Consider the following 21397-nt stretch of genomic DNA (forward strand, 5'->3'; position numbering starts at 1 on the left):
TCCTCTAAAACAATAGATGATGTTGATGGTAAACTGGTAGAGCAGTTTTAACATTAATACTTTCATTAGAAATGCAAGCTTAAGTATTCACTTATCGCCTACCAGTAACATAAGTTGTTAAAAAGTCAATATCAGTAAAAATACTTTTATTAAATTGATAAAATCCAGTAGATTTAAAACTGTTTACAATATTATTTGGTACAAAAGCATGAGGATAAACTTGACCAATAAGGTAAGATATGTGATAAATTGTAACTAGTTTACCCGCATTGCCTGGTAATATCATCCAGTTATTTATGGCATTGTTATAAAATGTTTTAAATGGTCCAAAAACACCACAATTAAGAGATTGCATTTTATGGGTTGTGTAAGAATGATATAAAAACTATGCCCAATTTTTTTGCGAACTCAATGACAGAAATGTTTACATGACTTTCATGATTATTCATTAATAAAAGAACAGGTTTTTCAATTGATGGTTGCACATTTCTAATAAAATCTTCAAGAAATTGTACAAAAATGACATTATTTGACCATCCAGACTTGATAGCTGCTCCTACACTTCCAGGAGGACAATTATTTAACATGCAGTCTTTGAATTTAGCACATGGAAATACTAGTAATGGTGGGATGGTATTTCCAGTAGCATTAATGACTACAATCATTGTTACATTATTGCCTCGTTCAGCACTTCTTCCTATTAATTTTTTACCTTTTGGAGTTAGAATTTTTGATGACACGTGGACTGTGGTAATTCTTGTTTCATCACAGTTCCAAATATTTGATGGGTCAAAATGATAACGTTCTTAAACATTTCTGCAATTTTTATATACAATTCTTGCAGTTTCACTATTGAATGCAGAAGAGCTACCAAGTCTTGTAGGTTGTCGTTTACTGATATATAAAAGTTGCTTCAACTGATATATCAAAGTTGCTTTTTTAATGTTGCAATGTTTCGCAGCTTCACTCTAACTTATTTTTTTTTGAAGCACAAAATTCATTGTTTTAAGCACATCCGTTTCGGAAATATTTTTGCGAAAAACACCAACCTTGCTCCTTGGTATTATAAAACTTAAAGTCCGCGAAATTAAATTACCGAGAAAACAGTTTTTGTTGGTCAAAGGTATAAGGTCCTATTCTGGTCAAAGGTACAACGTCCTTGTCTGGTCAAATGTACACGAGATGGGCTTCTTTAACAATTATCGTCTTAATCCCTATTACATAATCATCCAAACTTTTCCATAACAAAAAAATTATGTTGGTTAATGTTTATAATGTCTTTGATGAATCAAACAACAACTTTTTACAGTTTTAAAAATCAGAATAAGATTAACACAAATATTTAATTTTTAAGAGACAAAACTTATGATTACTTGTGAATCAATACTATCTATCCCAAGTATTATGTTTTACGGTAAGAAGAGTCGTCGTGGACTATCATTTCAAATGGCACTTAACATTTTTTTTTTATTAATAATAGTAAGCCGACAGAGTAGAGTGACCAAAGGTACAGCGTGGTCAAATGTACAACAGGTTCCCCTAATGCCTAAAGTATTTATTGTATTTGTCATTTTATTTGTTTTATATTATATTGAAAAATATAACAATGGTAGTATATGGCTAACTTCAAGAAAAGATTGCGCCTAATGTAAATGAAATAACATTCAATTTTATTTTAACTCCTTAAAAATCAATATATATATATATATATATATATATATATATATATATATATATATATATATATATATATATATATATCAATATATCAAATAAGGTTGGTAATTTTTTTAATTTAATCTAAAATTTATTCTTTTATTTTTTTTTTTTTTTGAATATTTTGAATATTTATTACTCTTTTAGTATTAAATATTCAAAAAAATAAAATTTATATAAAAAATTGAAAAAATGGGCAACGTAATTTATTTTCCATAATTCTTTACGTTGAAATGCATATCGAAACAGTATATTGGAACGGTGGGCGTATTTATACTTATATTAGAGTTAGATTTAGATTTTATTTTATCTACTAGGTTTAATCTCATATTAGATCTAATATTTAATTAATATGTTCAAAAAATTAATTTTTACCATTTTTTAAAAAGTGTAAAAAAAAAAAAGGCCTTATTTTATTAGTTAGACATACAAAGGTGGGATTATTAATTGCAAGAGAACAAATAATATTGCTCCAAGCTAATATATTTTTTAATTTATTTTTCTAATGCAATGTTTTCCAATTTTTTAGACTTAATATAGTATTTTTAAATATTAAAAGAGGTTTTCACATGCTTCTTTTACTTTAAACCTATGTGAGTTAACTTTACCTCAACTAATCGTTGTATTACTTTTTTATTTATAAAATTTAGCAAAAATAGTTTATTAATATAGTATTAACAGATGATTGTTTTATTATGTCATATATATTTATGATAATTCTTTTATTTAAAAGTTAAAGAAAACAAAGAGTAAAGTTGAAGACAAAAAAAATGGTTGACAGAAGGCTTGAAAGACTTTAGATTGTATGATTCAGCAAAAACAGGAGAAGGAAAGAATTCCAAAACAATGATGTGCAAGAAAAATTATCTAGTTATGAATAAAATATTTTTGAGCATGAAAGAAAATGTAAAGCAAAAGTATGCAACTTTGCTTACGAGTCATGCAAGATTGATTTTTGGTTGATGGAACACGAGATGATAGCTTGTATATTGATAGTGTAACCATGGAAGTATTTATAAAAAAAAAGTATGAGGTAAAAAATCTTACAAAGATAAGACAAGGGCTCAAGCTTGGCAGCTGGAGCATTTTTTTTTTTTTTTTAATTTAGTTTTAGTTTACATTATTTACATGTCGTGATTTACATGTAATATATAAATATATAAACTTGGAATCTGGAAGAAGATCATAACGATCTTGTCGCCAGAATCATATAAAAATTACAATATAAATATAATATAAGATAATACAAGTAGATTATGACAAAATAACAATCCAAAACATTTCAAATAATAAATCGTTAAAATAATATCTCAAAAATATTTCAATATATGATCCGTTGAAAAAATAAATTTTTTTTTTTAATTTGTTTTTAAAAACAGAAAAAGAGATAGATGAATCAAAATTAGGCTGGACAATTTTATTCCAGAGATAAGGTGCTTGATAATCTATACAAAATTGATTAAACTTTGTTTGACAAAAGGGTTCTTTTAAATAGTTTTTATTTCGCAAACTATATTTATTCTTTTCTTTAAAGGTAAATATCTAACTAAATTTGCAATAAAATTTTGGGCCTTGTCTACAATAGAAAGAGCATCATTTGAAAAACCAGCTCAAGTTCGACAACATTGATTTATGTAAGAACGGGTAAGAAAATTATAGTGGTAGAGCATGGAATCAGGAGTAAGAAAATGGTGAGTAAAATAAAGAGAGGCAAATTTTTGGTAAATTTTAATCCAAACAAAACTTAATTGTCTACTGCTTATAATGATTATTCACATTAGCATGCACCTTCGCACTTTCGTGCTAACTTTGTAATGGATTGTAAATGGTTTTCATGAGAGTCCAATACTGAAAGATAATCTGCGCAAAGTAGAAGACTCAGTAAGAGTTTTGTTACTTATCAATATAAAAACGTTGCAATATTGCAATAATTACTGGCAGTAAACAAATTTTATTTGGATTTCAATTTGCCATTTCAAGCACCAAACTATTACAGACCCATGATCAGAGTAATGATTTTTTGTCAAGACTAAAGTTGTGTTGCTAGCAAATTCATTAGTATATAAGATAAAAAATAAAGGACTAAAGATGGATTCTTTTGGAATCCGAGGAGTTGCTGGAGTCGAGTTTAGACCTAAAAAATCAGGATTTTTTAGGTATAAACTCTTCAAACTAGTATACATGTGTATATGTAAAACGGCCATTTAAATTCTTAAAAAATTTCTATTTCTAATAATACTAATTCAATCATAAAAAAGAAAGTAAAAAAAAAAGAAAAAAGTAAAACGTTAAAATTTAAATGTTAGACACTAATAATATGTTTATTATACTCTTATAACGTCACTTTAATATTTTTAAGTATAATTTTTTTGTTATATTTATATTTTATAATAGTCAACTGGGAGTTCTCAAGTTAAGTTTTTGTTATTAAGTATTAAACATTAAATAAACTTCGTGTTAAAGTCATTAAAATTAAATCTGAGTTATTTTGATCTATTTAAAGGAAAAGTTTAAATTTAAGAAAATTTATTTTTAATATGGGTTGAATAAGGTTATTATAATGGTGACATTAATAGATGACTTTCCGTGCAACGTACACCATTACAAAATTTGGAAAAAAATTCAACCCGCTTTTTCCAAAAAAACCTTTTGGTGGGATGGAAGTACACACATTCCTTTTTCCAACAATGTAAAAACCGAAATCAACGAATTATGTGCAAGAAAAAAAATTGCGATTGAAATTTTATTCTATAAGCACATGACACAGAAATGAGAGCACACATTTTTTATTTTTTTTTGCATTTTTACAGCACATTTAATTTGAAAAACTTTATAAAAATAAAGAAATAATGCCAAATCTTCTGATTTGACTAATAAATTATTCTGAAAACATATTGAAGTAAATGAATTCTGACCTTCGTTGGTTTTACATGTGTTTGCTATTGTAGTCCACAATGCAAACGTCTTCAGTTTGCAACCATAGTTAGGATAACTTGCGTCTCTTTTGCATATTTTCCAGTGTTCAGCAAATGAGTGGTGAAGAGCTTCTGTTGACTGCTCACTGTAAGGTCCAAGTGCAGTGTGCTTCATTTCAATGAATTCTTTGATGTGAAAGAAGACTGCATGTACCTTGGGCGTCACTGAAGCATTTGACAAAGCCAGATATAAGTTTCAAAGTGCATCAATTTTCACTGCATAGTGTGGATCAAGCTCTTGTCCAAAGCAGTCAGTCACAAATGCTCCAAATTTTCGAAGGGCATCAATGATACCAGTAGCTTGGAATACACAGTCCGTTTCTGCTAGTTTTTGAAGGAGATCAACATTCTTCAAAAGTTTGTGGCATTCATTGCCAGCAAATTGACATCCATGATGGGGTTGTCGTTGAATGTTTGGGAGTCTTGGTCAATCATCAACTTTGGGCCAAATATCTTAATGCCTTAAACAAGTAATTGACAACCCCAAGCATCAGGTGTAGCTTTATGAGAGATATGAGATCAAAAACAAGCTTTTGGTCAGGAAGATCAGTCAAAGGCATATGAATAACATTCTTGTGAAACTTTGTCTTTTTTAAGTCCAATCCTGCAGATTCAAAGTGTCTTAAGCTCTTTATGATAGAGCCAAAAGTCCTCAGCTGCCCTGGAAATGAAAGATGTTGACAATCAGCAGTACACCATACGCAGGAGTGAGTGCTGGAGTGTGCTTGTAAACCACAGATAATGTTTGCAACCTTTAAGTTACAAGAAATGAAGAAGTTTGTAGAGTTGGCTTGAAACAATGAAAGCAATTTTCTAATGTTTTCATTTGTTTCTGACATGTCTCCTGCAACTGCAACCAAAAGCTGTCAATTAATTTCTCTATCTTTGGCATGTGGTGCAGTGAGCGATCGCTTGCTTGGGGGAGAGTGACTGATACCACTTGTGTCAATTATTCCGATACTGAGTTTCAGGAATCCACCTCTACCATCTATTCCAAGCTTGACAATGTTGTCAGAGAATGATTGTCGAGACAGTTGAACTTCATTTAAAAGCTTTTTCAGGTCATTGCAATGAACAACAGGTTTTGACTTTTTGGTGTTTGAAGCTTTTTCAGTTGACACATCAATGTCAGTTTATTTGAAATGATCTGATAAATGTCTTCCAAAGGCATCAAACTTTGCATGAAAATTGCTTTCAATAACTTTTGTTCTGCTGACTTGATTGATTGTTGATGCAAGTTTTTTGACACCAGAGTTTGACAAATTAGTATTCACCTGATCAGTGACAAGGTCTTTCACTGTCATGGTTGGAGCATTGTCAAAAACTTTTTTGGCACTGGAAGATCCTAAAATACAGAAAAATTAGTTGAATAGTGTAACAAAGCTTAATAAGATCTAAATTTCACTAAACCAATTTGACAATAAATTTAAAATGATGTGGGGTTCTATTATTTTTATAGTAAATTTTATATCTTAAAAAACTAAAATGATATTAACAATTTACCTTTTGTGAGGGGAAGAGTTCTCCCACTATGTTGTGCAACTCTAATTGTTCTATGTGGAGATGCATCTTTTGAAAAAATTACTAAAGATGTAATCTGCTCTGCCAATGTTTGGTCTTTTGTCACAAGGGTTTACATCTTTTTCTAAATGTTGCCTGATTGCACTCATGGGGAAGGCCTCTGCCTATGAGAGCAAGACACTCTGAGTACCTTCTGTGAGTTTTTGCTGCTGATGATGGCATCGGATCAGTACTGAGTGATTTCTTTTCATTTAATTTTAGCCTTCCAATTTGCAAATAAGACAGTCACATTTTTGTTTTAGTGTCTCTGTTCTAACTTGAATGCTCTTGTAGTTAAAGATAGGTGGCAAGAGGACAGGCTGGCCAGAATCCTTTTCCTCAGTTTCACTTTGAAATTCTCACATATTCCCTTCAGGACTTAAGTATCAGATAAATCAATTGGTTTATCAAGTAGAGAATGAGGTTTTTTAATGATAAACGTTGTCACTTGTCTATAACACTTTTGAAAGCACATGAAGCAGGCAACCTTCCTGTTGTCTTCATGTGATCTTGCAGAATCTGGCATTTTTATAAATGTAAGTCTTTTTAAAATTCACCAAACTATGTTTTTGAGCACTTTAATTTGAAGTAGCACTTGCCCAGGCTTTTAGTTTGAGTAGATTGTGGGTTGTGCTGTTAGTATTTGAGTCAAATATGCTTATGGTTAGTAAGAGATATAATATGTGAATTACTTTACATAATTTTCAACAGAAAAACATGCAAACTGGTTTTCCTAATTTACTATAAAATTATTGCCTATATTTTATAGCACATTTATTAATATAGCACAATATTCATGAATTAGTGTCGTCACATTGTTTTTACCTTTTGAAAGATGATATTGTTTTTCACTTAATGCTTGACGAATATACTCACCTTTGTATATTCCGTGAACTAAAAATCCATCAACGGCCGCAAGTCTGGTCATTATCTCTGCTAAGGACTGTTTCTTAGAAAAAAATGATGCGAGAGACTTACTCGCTTTTGCAGGAATTGTCTCATAGTTACTTGAACCAGCAATTTGATCGTCATTAAAGTTTCTTTTCTTGATATTAATGTTAAGAACATGTTGCAAAAGTCTTATAAATCCACTGATTGACGAGCCCATACAACTTAATAATTTATTTGGACATTTCAAGTTGGCTTGTTCGCCTCCTTTTTCTCTTAAAAAATATTTCCACACTAAATCAGCCATGATTAAAACAATGTTTCGGCGATTCTAAATTTAAAAAAAATAAAAATATTAGATCAAAGAAATTAGTTTTGGAGTTAAAAAGTATGAGCATTTTGAAACTTACTTAACTTTTCAATACGGCAGAACTGAAAGTTATTCGAAATTTCTTGAATAATAAATTTAAATACAATCTTTAAAGAGTAACTAGCGTTTGGCATTTGAAACTTATGCGTTTGTTTTGAACCACGTTTTACAAGCCACAGGGGAGCATTTAGCGTTTTGTATTAGAAATAATGACTTTAATGTTTGCTCGGAATCACGTTAAATTAAAAAAACTATGATTTGATTTTTACATTTTCTATATTTTAGGTGACTTCTAAAGTCAGATTATACAGATTTAATAGCTTTGTGGACATAAACATATTTTTATTTTGAATAAATTATTATCCTAATATAATAAATATATACACAAGTATTTCTTTGATTTTAATTTTTTTCCCGGTAAAATATCGGTAATTTTCGCGGGTAACGGGAAATATGAAATATAAAAAATTCCTGGGAAGAACCCTCTAGTTATTTATTATTTTTATAAATTTTGATTGCTATAAAAAACTTTTATGTATATATTTTATGTTCTTCTGCAAACTTTAAATTCAGATTGATTACGTATAACAACAACATCAAAAATTCTTATTTGCTTTTTCAATTAATATTGCTTTGAAAAATAATTTCAAATTTAATAAATAACAACATCGTAATTGAATATTTTTAAGTACTAGTAAGTTAGCATTCGAAGTTAAGTGGGTAGAGACACTTAATATAGCCAATTGTAGCAAAAAGTAGTAATAAGTCAACAGGAAATGGTAGGAAAGTAAACAGCAAATGATAAAGACCTAGTTTTGAAAAAGTTATAGTATTGTAAAAAAATTAGGTAGTTTTAAAAACTTTATACTTGTGTCAGAAAAAAATAAGTTCAGTACAGCACAAAAAGGTGATAAAGAATTTTTTAAACCAGACAATTGACAAATTAAACCTGATACCCTCCTTTAAAATTTATTTAGATTTTTATTCTCCAAATAATATAATGCTTTTCTATAAATTTACTATTATTCAAGAAATTAATTATGCAAAAAATAAGATTGCAAGAAATGTATTTTTAAAGTCCATAATAACGGTTTTTTTTTTTTTTTTTTTTTCATTTTTTTATTTTTTTGTTCTTTCATTATTTAATATCATTATTTAACAGTCAATGAGATTGCTTTTGAAGAAAGTTTATGTTTTTGGGTAAAAGTAAAGGGATATGTGAAGTTTTTTGTTGCTTTGTATGTTAAAGTTTTAGAGAAAAGTCACGGAAAATTAACAAGAAAATTTGCTGGCCACCCTGATTATATACATTTACATTAATCAAATACACTCTTAATAAATTATCATAGGCATTCATATTCAACATGGTATTTTCTGTGAGTGATCCTCACAGTCATATAATTAACGGGAGACATTTTATATACCAAATTCCTCTATTCATGAACATTATGTATAGATACGTTTAAAAGCTTTCAAGATTTTGCGTCCAGATAATTGTATTCTTTTGTAAAAACTATGATTTTTAATGTTGCCCCAATAGCATTTTTAATATTGAGTCCCGGTGAATTAATAATAGTACATTAAAACTCAAGCTGTTAAGGAAGGCTTTATTCAGCAAATTAATAAATATATAACCTAAAGATACAATCATATTATTTTGCAAATAAAAAAAAACACAATAGTTATCGAATAACAGTAGTAAGTGATAGAATCACTCTATCAGCAAGAATATAGCCACCAGGTTCAAGTTTCTGCTAAGAGTTAATGGTGATATAGTAATCTTTCTGATATACAATCACTCAGTCAGGAGATAAAAAAAACTAGTTGCCCCAGATGGTTTTTATTATATACCAATTAGACATTAAATGGTATTAATATGTTTATAACTAAACCAAGTTGGCTATCTTGAATTTAAATTTTTTTATTATTGTGCTTTATAAGCACAAAATAAAGATGGTCCTTCAACATCAAATATGAGTGAAGTAAGTTTTGAAGTATGTTTACTTTGTTCAAATCAAGCTTATTTTTCAAGTTCAGTATTTCCATTAAGTTTAGCACTCTATTAATTGAAAGGAATAAGTTTGCTCTATAAATACTGTATTAAAAATATTTAGAAATGGTAAACTTATTAATAGGTGGTTTGGTGTCATAATTTATTTTCTCAGTATAGTTATCAAGCTCTTGTATTTCTCAGTATAGTTTTAGTATATTTGGTATATTATTTCTCAGTATTATTTCTCAGTATACTTAGTATAGATATCAAGCTCTATTATCAAGCTCCTTATTGATATTATCATCGTAGATGATAATATTAATAAGAAACTACGTTTATTTACATTAGAATACTTCTCTCTTTTTTGGATCGAATTAGAAATTGAAGCAACTTCAATGTTATGAAAGTTATGGACTGCTTTAATCCCATCTCTACGTCATGGATTAGCTTTAATCCATTTTCTGCGTCTTCCTTTTTAAAAAGCTGATTTTCCAAAAGAATCTTTATGAATTTCAAACCCACTTTAGTTTCACATATTTTTTGAGTACCTAATGGCACTACAACTGGTTGAAATAATTTAATTCTTGTTAAAAGATCTATAAGTGAATAATTTTCCTAACAAAACATACAATCATCCAGCATAAAACTTAATGTTTTATACTGGAAAATTTCCGAATTATTTGTCTTCTGCCTTCAAGTATGCGCGCGTATTTTTTTTTGAAAACGAGAACGTATACATTCGCAAGTCATCTATGGTGTCGAAAAATAAACTTCAGAATAGTATCAAATATATTAAAAAGGTCTAATGTCGTAAAAAAAAAGAAAAGTTTTGCAAATGAATTTAATAAATAGTGTCAAAAACAAAAAAAAAAGCAATCGGAATAATGTCGCAAGTAGTAAATTTCAGCAATTGATTACTTGTTTTGCTTATCTTTACAGTATACGAGTTATGGAAAAAAAAATGAAAGAAAAAGAATAATGAAAAAAAGATTGCTACCAAACCCCTATCCTTCAGTCAATGTAGCGACACTCCTTTGTAGCATCAGGCTCTAAGATAGTTAGTGTATGTACTGAAGCCCCTGGTAGCAGGCTATTTCATATCTAAACAAACTTTCATAGTTATTATTTTTTACATTTTACTTTTTTTTTTTTGTTACTATTAAAGAAATTACCGAGAGAGTAAGAATACTAGAAAAGACAAAAAAAGATATCGAAGAAAGCCTAACAGTTACTCAAGACATCCAAGAAATAAAGGTATGCGAATTAGAAAAGAAAATTAAAAACAAAAAAAGTATAGGTGAAGAGGAAAAGAATAAATTACGACAGCTAGAAGATAGACTCAGAAAGTATAATTTTCGCATCGACGAGCTTCCCGAAAATGATCAAGAAACTTCGGATGAAATTGAAAAAAAATTATTAATTTCATTTGAAAAAGAATAAAATATTAAGAACGTTGATATTGAGAGGGCTCACAGAGTTGGAAAAAAAGAAGAAAATAAAACTAGAACAATTGTTGTTAAAATTCTACAATGCAAAGACAAAATAAAGGTGCTACCGACTATCTAACCGACTTAAAGGATCAGGAATATACATCAAAGAAGACTTCTCTTTCGAAACAATGGTCATAAGGAAAAAACTCGTAGAAGAAATGAAGATGCATAGAAAAAATGGTAAATATTCTTCTGTAAAGTATGATAAACTTATAGTTAGAGAATTTAGGAAAAATAAAGTGAGTGCTTAATTACTTTATCATTTATATTTAAAAAAAAAAATTTATTATTATTATCATTATTTTTTTTTTTCTATCCTTTTTTTTTTGGAAAAATATGATTAAACAGTTTATAAAAAATACCCTACTTATGAATGAAGATAATGTTACACTTAACTCAGAAGTTAATTCATTACAAAATAAATTTAAGATACTTCTAGATATGATAAGCATTCTGACCAGGATATTAATTTTTTTAGTAAGATAATGTATTTCAAAATATTATTACTTTATGTTATGACCCTAAAACTGAAAACATCATGCAAGGACTAGTTGCAAATTCATTTTAAATTTTGCATTTAAAAGGAGTTTTTCAAAAATTTTGAATTATTTAAACTATTTTTATGTGAGGCAAAATTTAATTTTAAAATTATTAGTCTCAGCGAGACATGGTGTACTGATGAATATATCGAGACAAATACAAAATTTCAGCTACCAAATTATAAAGTGATTCATCAATTTAGAGGATCTGGGAAGAAAGGAGAGGATTTGTGTGTATTTATAAGTAATTCTTTGTCATACAAGCTGAAAAAAGATTTGTGCTCAACCACGAATGATTGTGAATCACGATGTGTGGAAATAATAAATAAAACCACAAAAAACATTATCATCCACGTTTTATACAGACCACCGTCCGGCTCAATAAAACAATTCGAAAATCAAATTAAAAACATAATTAAAAATAAATTAAGCAAAAATAAAAGCATTTATTTTGTAGGTGATTTTAACCTTGACCTGAACATGCGTCATTTAAATACAAATATAAATAATTTCTTTAATGTCATATATCAGAAAGGCTATATTCCACTAATTAATAAACCCACAAGAATAACTAGAGAAAGCGCAGCAATTATTAATCAAATGATCACCAATGAATTCAAATCAAAAATAAAACAGGAATATTTAAATGCGACATTTCGGACCACTTTCCTGTTTTTCATATCTCACAAAAATGTGTTAACATTTATGCACAAAAAATTAAAAAAATTTCGCGAAATATAAATGAAAAATCCATAAAAAATTTTAATACTCTTTTATCAAATTTAAATTGAGATGACCTCCTTGATATGGAATACACAGATAAGGCATACGATAAGTTTATTGATAAATTACTACAACTTTACATTACGGCTTTTCCTGTAGTTACAAAATGTGTAGAAAAAAAAAACATTATTAAATCCATGCATAACGCCTGGAATTAAAAAGTCGTCAAAAAAAAGCAACGGTTATATAATAAGTTTCTCAAAAAAAAGACTTTCAAGAATGAAACTAATTACAAAAATTATAAATGTGTCTTTGAGATGGTTGTTAAAAAATTGGAGAAATGTTGCTATATCGAGCATTTCATAAAACATAAAAATGATCCAAAAAATACTTGGAACATAATTAAGGAAGTAATTGGCACAAAACAAACTTTTAAGTCTTCCTATAAATCTAAACATTGAAAAAAAAAACGAATACAAATAAATCGTTAATTGCTGAATCACTTAATCAATATTTGGTCAGTGTAGGTTCCACTTTAGCGTCGAAAATAGAAACTGCTGAAGTAAACTTTGAGTCATGTTTTACTCCTAACAAGACCTCTGAGATGGATAATCATAAAATTATTGAAAAGGAACTCTTAGATGCAGTATATCTTTTAAAACTAAACAAAAGTGTGGGGTATGATAATGTTAGTAGCAACGTAATTAAAAAATCGATAAAATACTTAATAATCCCTCTTTTACATATTTTTAATCTATCTTCAAAACTAGGTATTTATCCGGAAAAACTTAAAATTGCGAGGGTCATACCTATTTTCAAATCAGGAGACATTTTTAATCTTGAAAATTACAGACCAACTTCAATTCTTCCCTGCTTCTCTTAGAGCGAATTATGTATAACCGAATTTTTAACATTTCTTAATAAAAATTATATTCTATATAATAAACAGTTTGGATTTCAGCCAGGGTATTCAGCTGACCATGCCATTATTAAAATTGTTCACGATATATTTAAAGCATTTGACGAAAGTAAGTTTACCCTCGGAGTTTTTATAGATCTTAGCAAAGCCTTTGATACAGTGACCATACCATTCTTATAAAAAAACTTGAAAGTTATGGAATTAAAAGCACATATTTAGAATGGCTCAAAATTTATCTAGGTAATAGAAAACAAAACATAGCACACGAAGAAGGAAAAACTGATTATTTGACTATAGCTTGCGGTGTTCCCCAAGGCTCAATTATGGATCCACTGTTATTCCTTATTTATGTAAACGACTTTCATAAGTTTTCAAACATTTTAAATTCGGTTTTATTTGCAGATGACGCAAATTTATTTTATTCTAATGGAGATGTCAACCTTTTATTTAAAATAGTAAACAAGGAATTTTTAAATCTAGCAGAATGGTTTAATTCAAACAAGTTGTCCTTTATTTTTAAATAAAACTAAGTATACTTTTTTTCATAGAACTCACGATAAAGACAATATTCCATTAAAACTTCCTGATCTTAATATTTGTAACTCTAAAGTAATTAAAGAGTCATTATTAAAGTTTTTAGGAGTGATACTTGACGAAAATTTGACATGAGAGAACACATAAGAACGTTAGAAGTTAAAATTTCAAAAAATATTGGCATTCTATACAAAGCTAAGCAATTATTAAACCAAAACTGTTTAAAAGTCTTATATTTTTCCCGCATACATTTTTATATTAAACTATGCAAATATTGCATGGTGCAGCTCTAATGTAAGTAAAGTTAAAAAATTGCTTAGTAGACAAAAACACGCTGTCAGATTTATTTCAGGTGCAGGTCGATTTACACATTCTAAAGAACTACTTTAAAATCATCACATACTTAATGTTTTTCAGTTGAACCTTTATCAAATTCTTATATTTATGTACAAACTTCATAATAAAGTAACTCCTATAATATTTAATACACTTTAACAATAAAATTAACCACGAGTACCCTACAAGGTTTTCAAATTACAATTATGAGCAACCTAAAATGCACAAAAACTTCTTAACGATGTTAATTAATTAAATTCTTTTTAAGATTCTTTATTTCGCCTTTTTTTTTTTTTTATCTTTTTTAACACCTATCTTATTAACTGGTCTTTTTTAATTAATTTTAATTTAAATTTTCCTTAAATTCTCCTATTAACTTATTTTTAATTCTTAGGTGTAATTATTATTATTATGATTTTTTTTTTTTTTTACGATTTTCTTTTGATTATAGATTAGGTACTGATCTTAACATACTTGTAAAACTTGTATTTATTTTTTATACCGTACAAAGTAATTTTATGTTTACATTTTAATGATTGTATACGCTTGCTGATGAAAGCAAGTCGGGGCGTAGTGAAAAAGGCAAATATTGTCTTCTTTTAGCTCCGGTCATGTAAATTTTATTTATATAAAACGGCATTGTATTCTTTTTTTAATGACGAAATTAATAAATAAAAAACTATTCCTTAAAATCCTTTAGGGCAATATTCCTTTTTCCATTTTTGACACAACTCATTAAATTTATTTGCGACAATACTCCTTTTTTGTTGTTTTCAACATTATTTCAATTTTACTATTTGCGGCACCGTTTCTTTTTTTTTTGTTTTTGCAACTATTAATTAAACTCCTTTACTACATTCTCCTTTTTATTTATTTTCAAAATTATTCATTAAATTTATTTGTGACATTATTCATTATTCTGTTATTCAACAACCAATAATGTGACAGTTTGCGACGCTAATCCTTTTTCACATTTTCGTCAAACAAATTTGCGACAATCAAAAATAACGGTGTGGTGGCCCTATTCCGCCACACCGTTATTATTTAGAATTGCATTCATTAGTATTTATTTTTTATATTTTCAGAAAATGTTTGAAGATTCTAAAAATTCTGGTATTGAACGAGTCAAGGCAATACTTCATAAACCCAAGATACAACAAATGAGATTTAATTAGCAAAAGAGCAAATAAAATTTTTAATATTTGTTTTGAATGTAGGTAATAATAGCAGTTCTTTAAAAATACATACATTTTTCAACATTTTAATTTTGGAAAATTTCGTTATAATAGCATACGGTAAATTTCACTCGGGCTTTAGGTGGAAAATATCACATATGTGGTAGATTAAAAAATTCCGCATTTATTTATATTAAAATTCCCAAATTGAATAAAGTAGTGAATACCAAATAAATTTGTTTCTCTGAAAGTTTTAACGGTTGTTTTCGAATTACTGTTTAATTAATAGATTTTCAAATATCATCATAGAAGCATTCGGACGTTCATTTATCTGGTATCGAGTACGTTTATACCATTTGGTTTAAAATATACAGCATTTAAGATCCGTAAAATATGTGGTATAATCCACATATTTTATATCAATGTTGTTCTATAGTGTATTTTGGAGTCTTTTCATGTTTTCTATATTTAATATTCATTTTTTTTAACTGACGACCAATTGTTGATTGATTTACACCGAATTTAATACCTATTTATCTCTGACTGACCCATTTTCGATTGTTGACAAGTCTCGTTAATTCGGCTTTCTTTTCTCTAGTCCAGGATGTCGGACGACCAGGGTGCTTTCTATCAGAAAATGATTGAACAGTTTCAAGTCTTTTTAGGTTATCATATATTGTACTTCGAGCAAATTCTTCCCTTTCAAAATGATTTACGATTTTTTTTTTTTTTTTTTATATTAGGTGTTTTTGCAAAAAATATTTTTATTCGCTTTCGAAAAGATTCTCGTTCAGCTGCATTTAACCTCATTTTAAATAATTGTGTTTCAAATAATAAAGTTTATATTTTATGGAACGTTTATGCCTACGCATAAAACTACAAAAACTAATTATTATGCTTAAATAATGAAATTAGGATTTGTTCGATAACTTCTGCATCACCCGCTATATATATATATATATATATATATATATATATATATATATATATATATATATATATATATATATATATATATATATATATATATATATATATATATATATATATATATATATATATATATATATATATATATATATATATATATATTGGATAATCAGCCACTTTTAATGGTTAAAGACTTAGGTTTTAACAGATTGCCTGCTAAAACCTACAACTTTATTGTAATTAAGGCTTAATTAAAAATCAAATATGGCAAACCGTAGAACTTGTAATTTTTACTACTTGCATGTAGATAAAGCGCATCAAATGAACCTTTACGAGTATGAAAAGTCATTGACCCAGTGAAAAAAAACGCTTGTCTCATATGAGTTCTTATGTGGTTTCTGTGTGGAATTAATGGGAACCAAGATGAAATCCTTGTTGGACAAGTATTTTTTTTTTTTTTTAACTAGGGATTACACAAAATCTGAAATCCAAATTTTGTTAAATAAAAGTTTCCTGAAGACACCAGCAAGCTTTACAGCTGAATTTAAAATATTAATTAAATTAATTGTCTGCTCAAGGCTGCTAATTATTTCTATTCAAAATTTTTATTTACATAATTAAATACTAACCATAAAAAGTTAGTTCTAAAAATAATTTTAATCAAACAATAAAAAACGAACCTTTATTATTGCAGCTAAAATTTGTTTGAGCGTCAATAAATTTTGTCCAATATATGCCAGGGCACGTATGGTTAAACTCTGCCCAAGTTTCTATCAAAAAATAACAATTCATATAGTTAACTAAATATTACTTTTAAAAATGCAATGTTATTATAATGAATATATTATTTTCTTTCAATAGTTTTTTTGTAGGTAGTTATTAAAAGTAAAACTACCATAGTCACTAAGTTGTAGGTACTCATACTTTAGTCGAAGATGGACACAAGGCAAACGTAACTTGTTAGGACATATTTTTATGCATTGAAAATAATACCTTGTTAATTTGTTTACCAACTCATTTGTCACAAATTCTGCACCCACAAGTTATGGGCGGACTCTACCAAGGCAAGTTTATTTTAAGTTACTTCAATATCAATCTAGCTATAAAGCTATATATATTTGTATATATATATATATATATATATATATATATATATATATATATATATATATATATATATATATATATATATATATATATATATATATATATATATATATATGTATGTATATATATATATATTTATATATATTTAAACAACTTTAAAATGTATTCTACAGAATAGAGTGCTCAATGTTCTTAAAAGAACAGAGCAATTATAAATTAGTAGAAAATCATTTAAAAAAATTTATTTTCATTTTAGTTTCTTTTAGTTTTTCTTAGTTTAGTTCTATTAGTTTCTTTTAGTTTTTAGTAAGCTTTTCACTTCAGTTTCATTTAACACTGTGACTCATCAATAAATACTCATCAGATATTTCTTTTATATATTATATATATATATATATATATATATATATATATATATATATATATATATATATATATATATATATATATATATATATATATATATATATATATATATATATATATATATAACAAAAGAGACATACATCTATTTTATTGAATTGTGCTTAAAATACAATTGTTAAATATTATTAAAAGTTTAAAAATTATTAAAATAAAAATACTTATGTTTTGAAATATGTTGGAAAAGATAAAAAAAAATTAAACTATATATGTGCAATATATAACTGTTGAACAAGTTATAAATTGCACATAGATAGTTTAACAAGCTCGTCAAGTTATTTTGATATTTATTAAGTATAAAGTGAAAACAGTTGATTTAGTCGTTGGATTGATTTTATTTGTATTATGATTTGATATAAAAAAAAATTTTGATGCAAAGAAAAAAAGTTGGCTTTATTTTACTTTAAGTTAGTTTTTTTTTCTAAGTATTGGAATGCAGTATTGATATTTTTTTGGCATCGGTAGATTGGTATTGAGAAAAAAAAAAAAGTATTGGATTTCATATCTAAAAAAAGATTTAAGTAGAGCCTAAGGTTATACAATTTTTATAGTAAAGGTGTTTAATTTTTAAATTTTTTAAATGTTTTGGAAAGCATTTTATTTTTTTATACAAAGCATTTTATAAAAATACATAGGCAAGTGTATGAAATAAAAATTGGATTTTTTTTTCGCTACATAAATGCACTAAGTTCAAAACTATCCGTTATAATGGATTGTCAAGAGTGCTAACATATTATCAAAGGATGCATGGTTCTGTTCCTTTAAAAGGGATAAAAATAATACCGGCCAACATCCAAAGACTGTTAAATTATTTTTTAGTGTCCTGATAATAAAAAATAATGTCTAATATTAAAAGTTAACTATTAAAGAAAAAAATCATGATGCAAAAAAACTTTTACCTCTTGAATACAATATTAAGTTAAAGTGGTTCCAAATCTAAATCATAAAAAAAATATTAAAATTGCTTTGACTTGAAATCAAATAACACAAAAATTAAAAAAGATGACTAAAATATGTGCTTTTAATTTTTATTTATAAGGCATCAGATCAAAACTTAAAATTTTTGAAGAAAAATGATAAGTTATTTTTTATCTTTGAAAAGTCTTAACTATTATTTTATTTTTTTGAATGAGAATTTCTCTGCTGCTAATGCTCATTCGTGCGTGTTGACAAAGAGCTCTTAAGTTTACATATACGAGAGAAAACATCGCTGACCGAAACATAAAAATAAAGATTTTTTTGTTGCTTTTATTTTATTTTTTTATTTTATTTTTCTTTCAATTTTATTAGGAAAATTAAAATTATTAAAAACAAATTCGATCTATTTTTTGTTACCTATTTGCTTTAAATTATTGTTATATAGTTTGAGTGGGGTTTTTTTTTTTTGAGTTGTTAACTTAACTTTGTGGAGTTGTTCAACTTTTTTAGACATTTGTTTATTCTATACTATGAGCTGTAGTTGCTCTATACAGTTATAGTGATCAATTGCAGCTAAAACTTTTATTGAGTAAAATAAAGCACATCTTTTTCTAATAGTATGGGTTATCGAAAAACATTTTTTTTTTTGATTTTCAAATTGTAATAGAGCGAAAGAGTTGCACATTGATTCAAATTTCAGTTAAACCAAATTAAAAAAAAATAGGCGCCTGGGAGTTGTTTTTTTTTTTAAAAAAAAACAAGATTTCTGCTATTTTTTACAAAACAAAAATAGCAAATTTTATGCATATGTTAAATATGTAATAGAGTTTAAATATTACACAATTACTCAGTTAGAAATGTTTGCAATTTTTAAGAACTTCAGTTATTGCTGAAGGGCTGGGTTATTACGAAAAAATACTGTTTTGTGAGTATTTATTACACTGTCTTAATCTGTCTTTGTCTTAAACTGTCTCCTGTGTGGAAAACATGCATTAAATTTTGCGATGCAAGTCTTGCACAAATGAAGCTATTTCTACCATCCGAACCGCAAACCTGATGCCGAAGGCTTGGTTAAAAGTGTGATGCTTTTCTCTCCTCCTTGATATGGCATGGAAAATGCTGCACATTTGGAACATAACCATTTGTTAACATTTCTATAAGATTTTCATCTGAGGTTTTAGTGTGAGATGCTGCTCACAGTAATTGGAGGTTCCTTGAGTTCAGATTTTTGCCATTTAATTAGGTCTGCCTAACTTTTTGCTTCAAATTAATTTCTTATACGAATAACTGTCAAACTTTGTTTTTTTATAGGCCATGCTTTAATTATTTGTTAAAATGCCAATTTTCTTACATGTGGGTGAGTTTTTGATATCATAGCAATAAACATGTTTCTCTGATGCATTAAAAATACATAATTTTGTATCATTTGATTGATGATTTTTTATGTCACTTCTGGCATACTGGAAAAGTTAATGGTTACCCAAAAATTTCTAATACCTTCGAAGTATAATGGATTACTTCTTACATTGAACCATATTTGGCAGTAAACTTTCATAACGAACTCAATATTTTCTTTTAGTCTGTGTGATAGTTTGCAAATCCAACTTAATATTGATACTTTATACAGATATTTGAAATAACAAGAAATGACAATAATTACCTAAAATATTATGTTAAATAAATTTAATCATCTTTTTTAGATAAAGATGACCTATAACTTAATAAAACTTACTAAATTTACTTAAAAGATAGAGTGTATTGTTAAATTTTTAAGTTATTGAAGAATTTCAAATTCTAATAGAGGGTAAAGGTTGCATATTGATACAAACAGCAATTTTGTCAAACTTTTTTTAAAATATTTTATGTTTTATGTTTGCGCCATTAAAAAGGACTTGAGGAGTATGTTTTCAATGAGGTTATAATAAAAAATTGTAATTTTATATTAAATATTAAGATTTTAAAGCGAATTTTAAAATTATTTAATATTAAAACAACACATGAATTTGGACGTTTACAGCTTTTTTACCACTTAACCGTTTTGTGCATTCTAAAGCGAATGTGCCTCAAGACAGTATTGAGAAGTGTATTATTTCACAGTATTATACTCCATATAATATTTTATTAGCAAACTGATACGCTTTAGCGTAAAAGTTAACAGTCATACAGGGGCGGATCCAACATTTTTTTTTTGGTCTTTTAGAAAATTTTCTTACAACAAGTATTATATCAATATGTTGCTCTCACGTTTAAGGCAGGAAAGGGGCAAAATAATTTCGAGTTTTTTGTTCCCAGGCTCCAATCATTGTAAATTTTGCATAATATTATTTTTTGACTTAAATATAAACATATAAATATTTGATGTTTGCTCCATGCTTTTTAAATGATTTCATTATTTAATTATAAAAGATATTTTACTTATTATAAATTAAATTTCATTATTATAGTAAATTTAAAAAGAGATGACATCGTTTAGTCATCAGTTAATCAATACTTGTTTTTATTGCTTATTTCTAGTAGGAACGCTTCGTACTTGGGACATCCGTTGAATGTCTAACGGACGTCAAAACAACCATAAGACTTCTGACGGATATTCCCCGGACGACACATGCGCAATGGGTTTATTAATAATTTTTAAAATGTAGTTTTAAAGATCATTAATAAAACCCATTTTTCCATTTTCATTTTTAGTCAAGTTTAATTATAATTCTATGTATTTTTATACATTATTTTATGTATTTTAAAGCTACGATCTTTATCATAGCTATAAAAATTTATAATTTGTATATATATATATATATATA

The 21397-nt window shown here is 27.2% G+C and overlaps 1 protein-coding gene across 1 annotated transcript in view; it reads right to left on the reverse strand.

Annotated features, from left to right (window-relative positions):
• The window catches only part of LOC136079998 (uncharacterized), a 102553-nt gene that overhangs the window by 75638 nt on the left and 5518 nt on the right, over nt 1-21397 (reverse strand). The window contains exons 2-3 of the mRNA XM_065796643.1: nt 18578-18614; nt 16829-16918 (exon numbers count right to left, since the gene is read on the reverse strand). Of these exons, the coding sequence (XP_065652715.1) occupies nt 16829-16918; nt 18578-18614 (127 nt within the window). The remainder of the gene's footprint in view (nt 1-16828; nt 16919-18577; nt 18615-21397) is intronic.

Source organism: Hydra vulgaris, chromosome 05 (genome assembly GCF_038396675.1).
Source record: "Hydra vulgaris chromosome 05, alternate assembly HydraT2T_AEP".
Lineage (NCBI taxonomy): Eukaryota > Metazoa > Cnidaria > Hydrozoa > Anthoathecata > Hydridae > Hydra > Hydra vulgaris.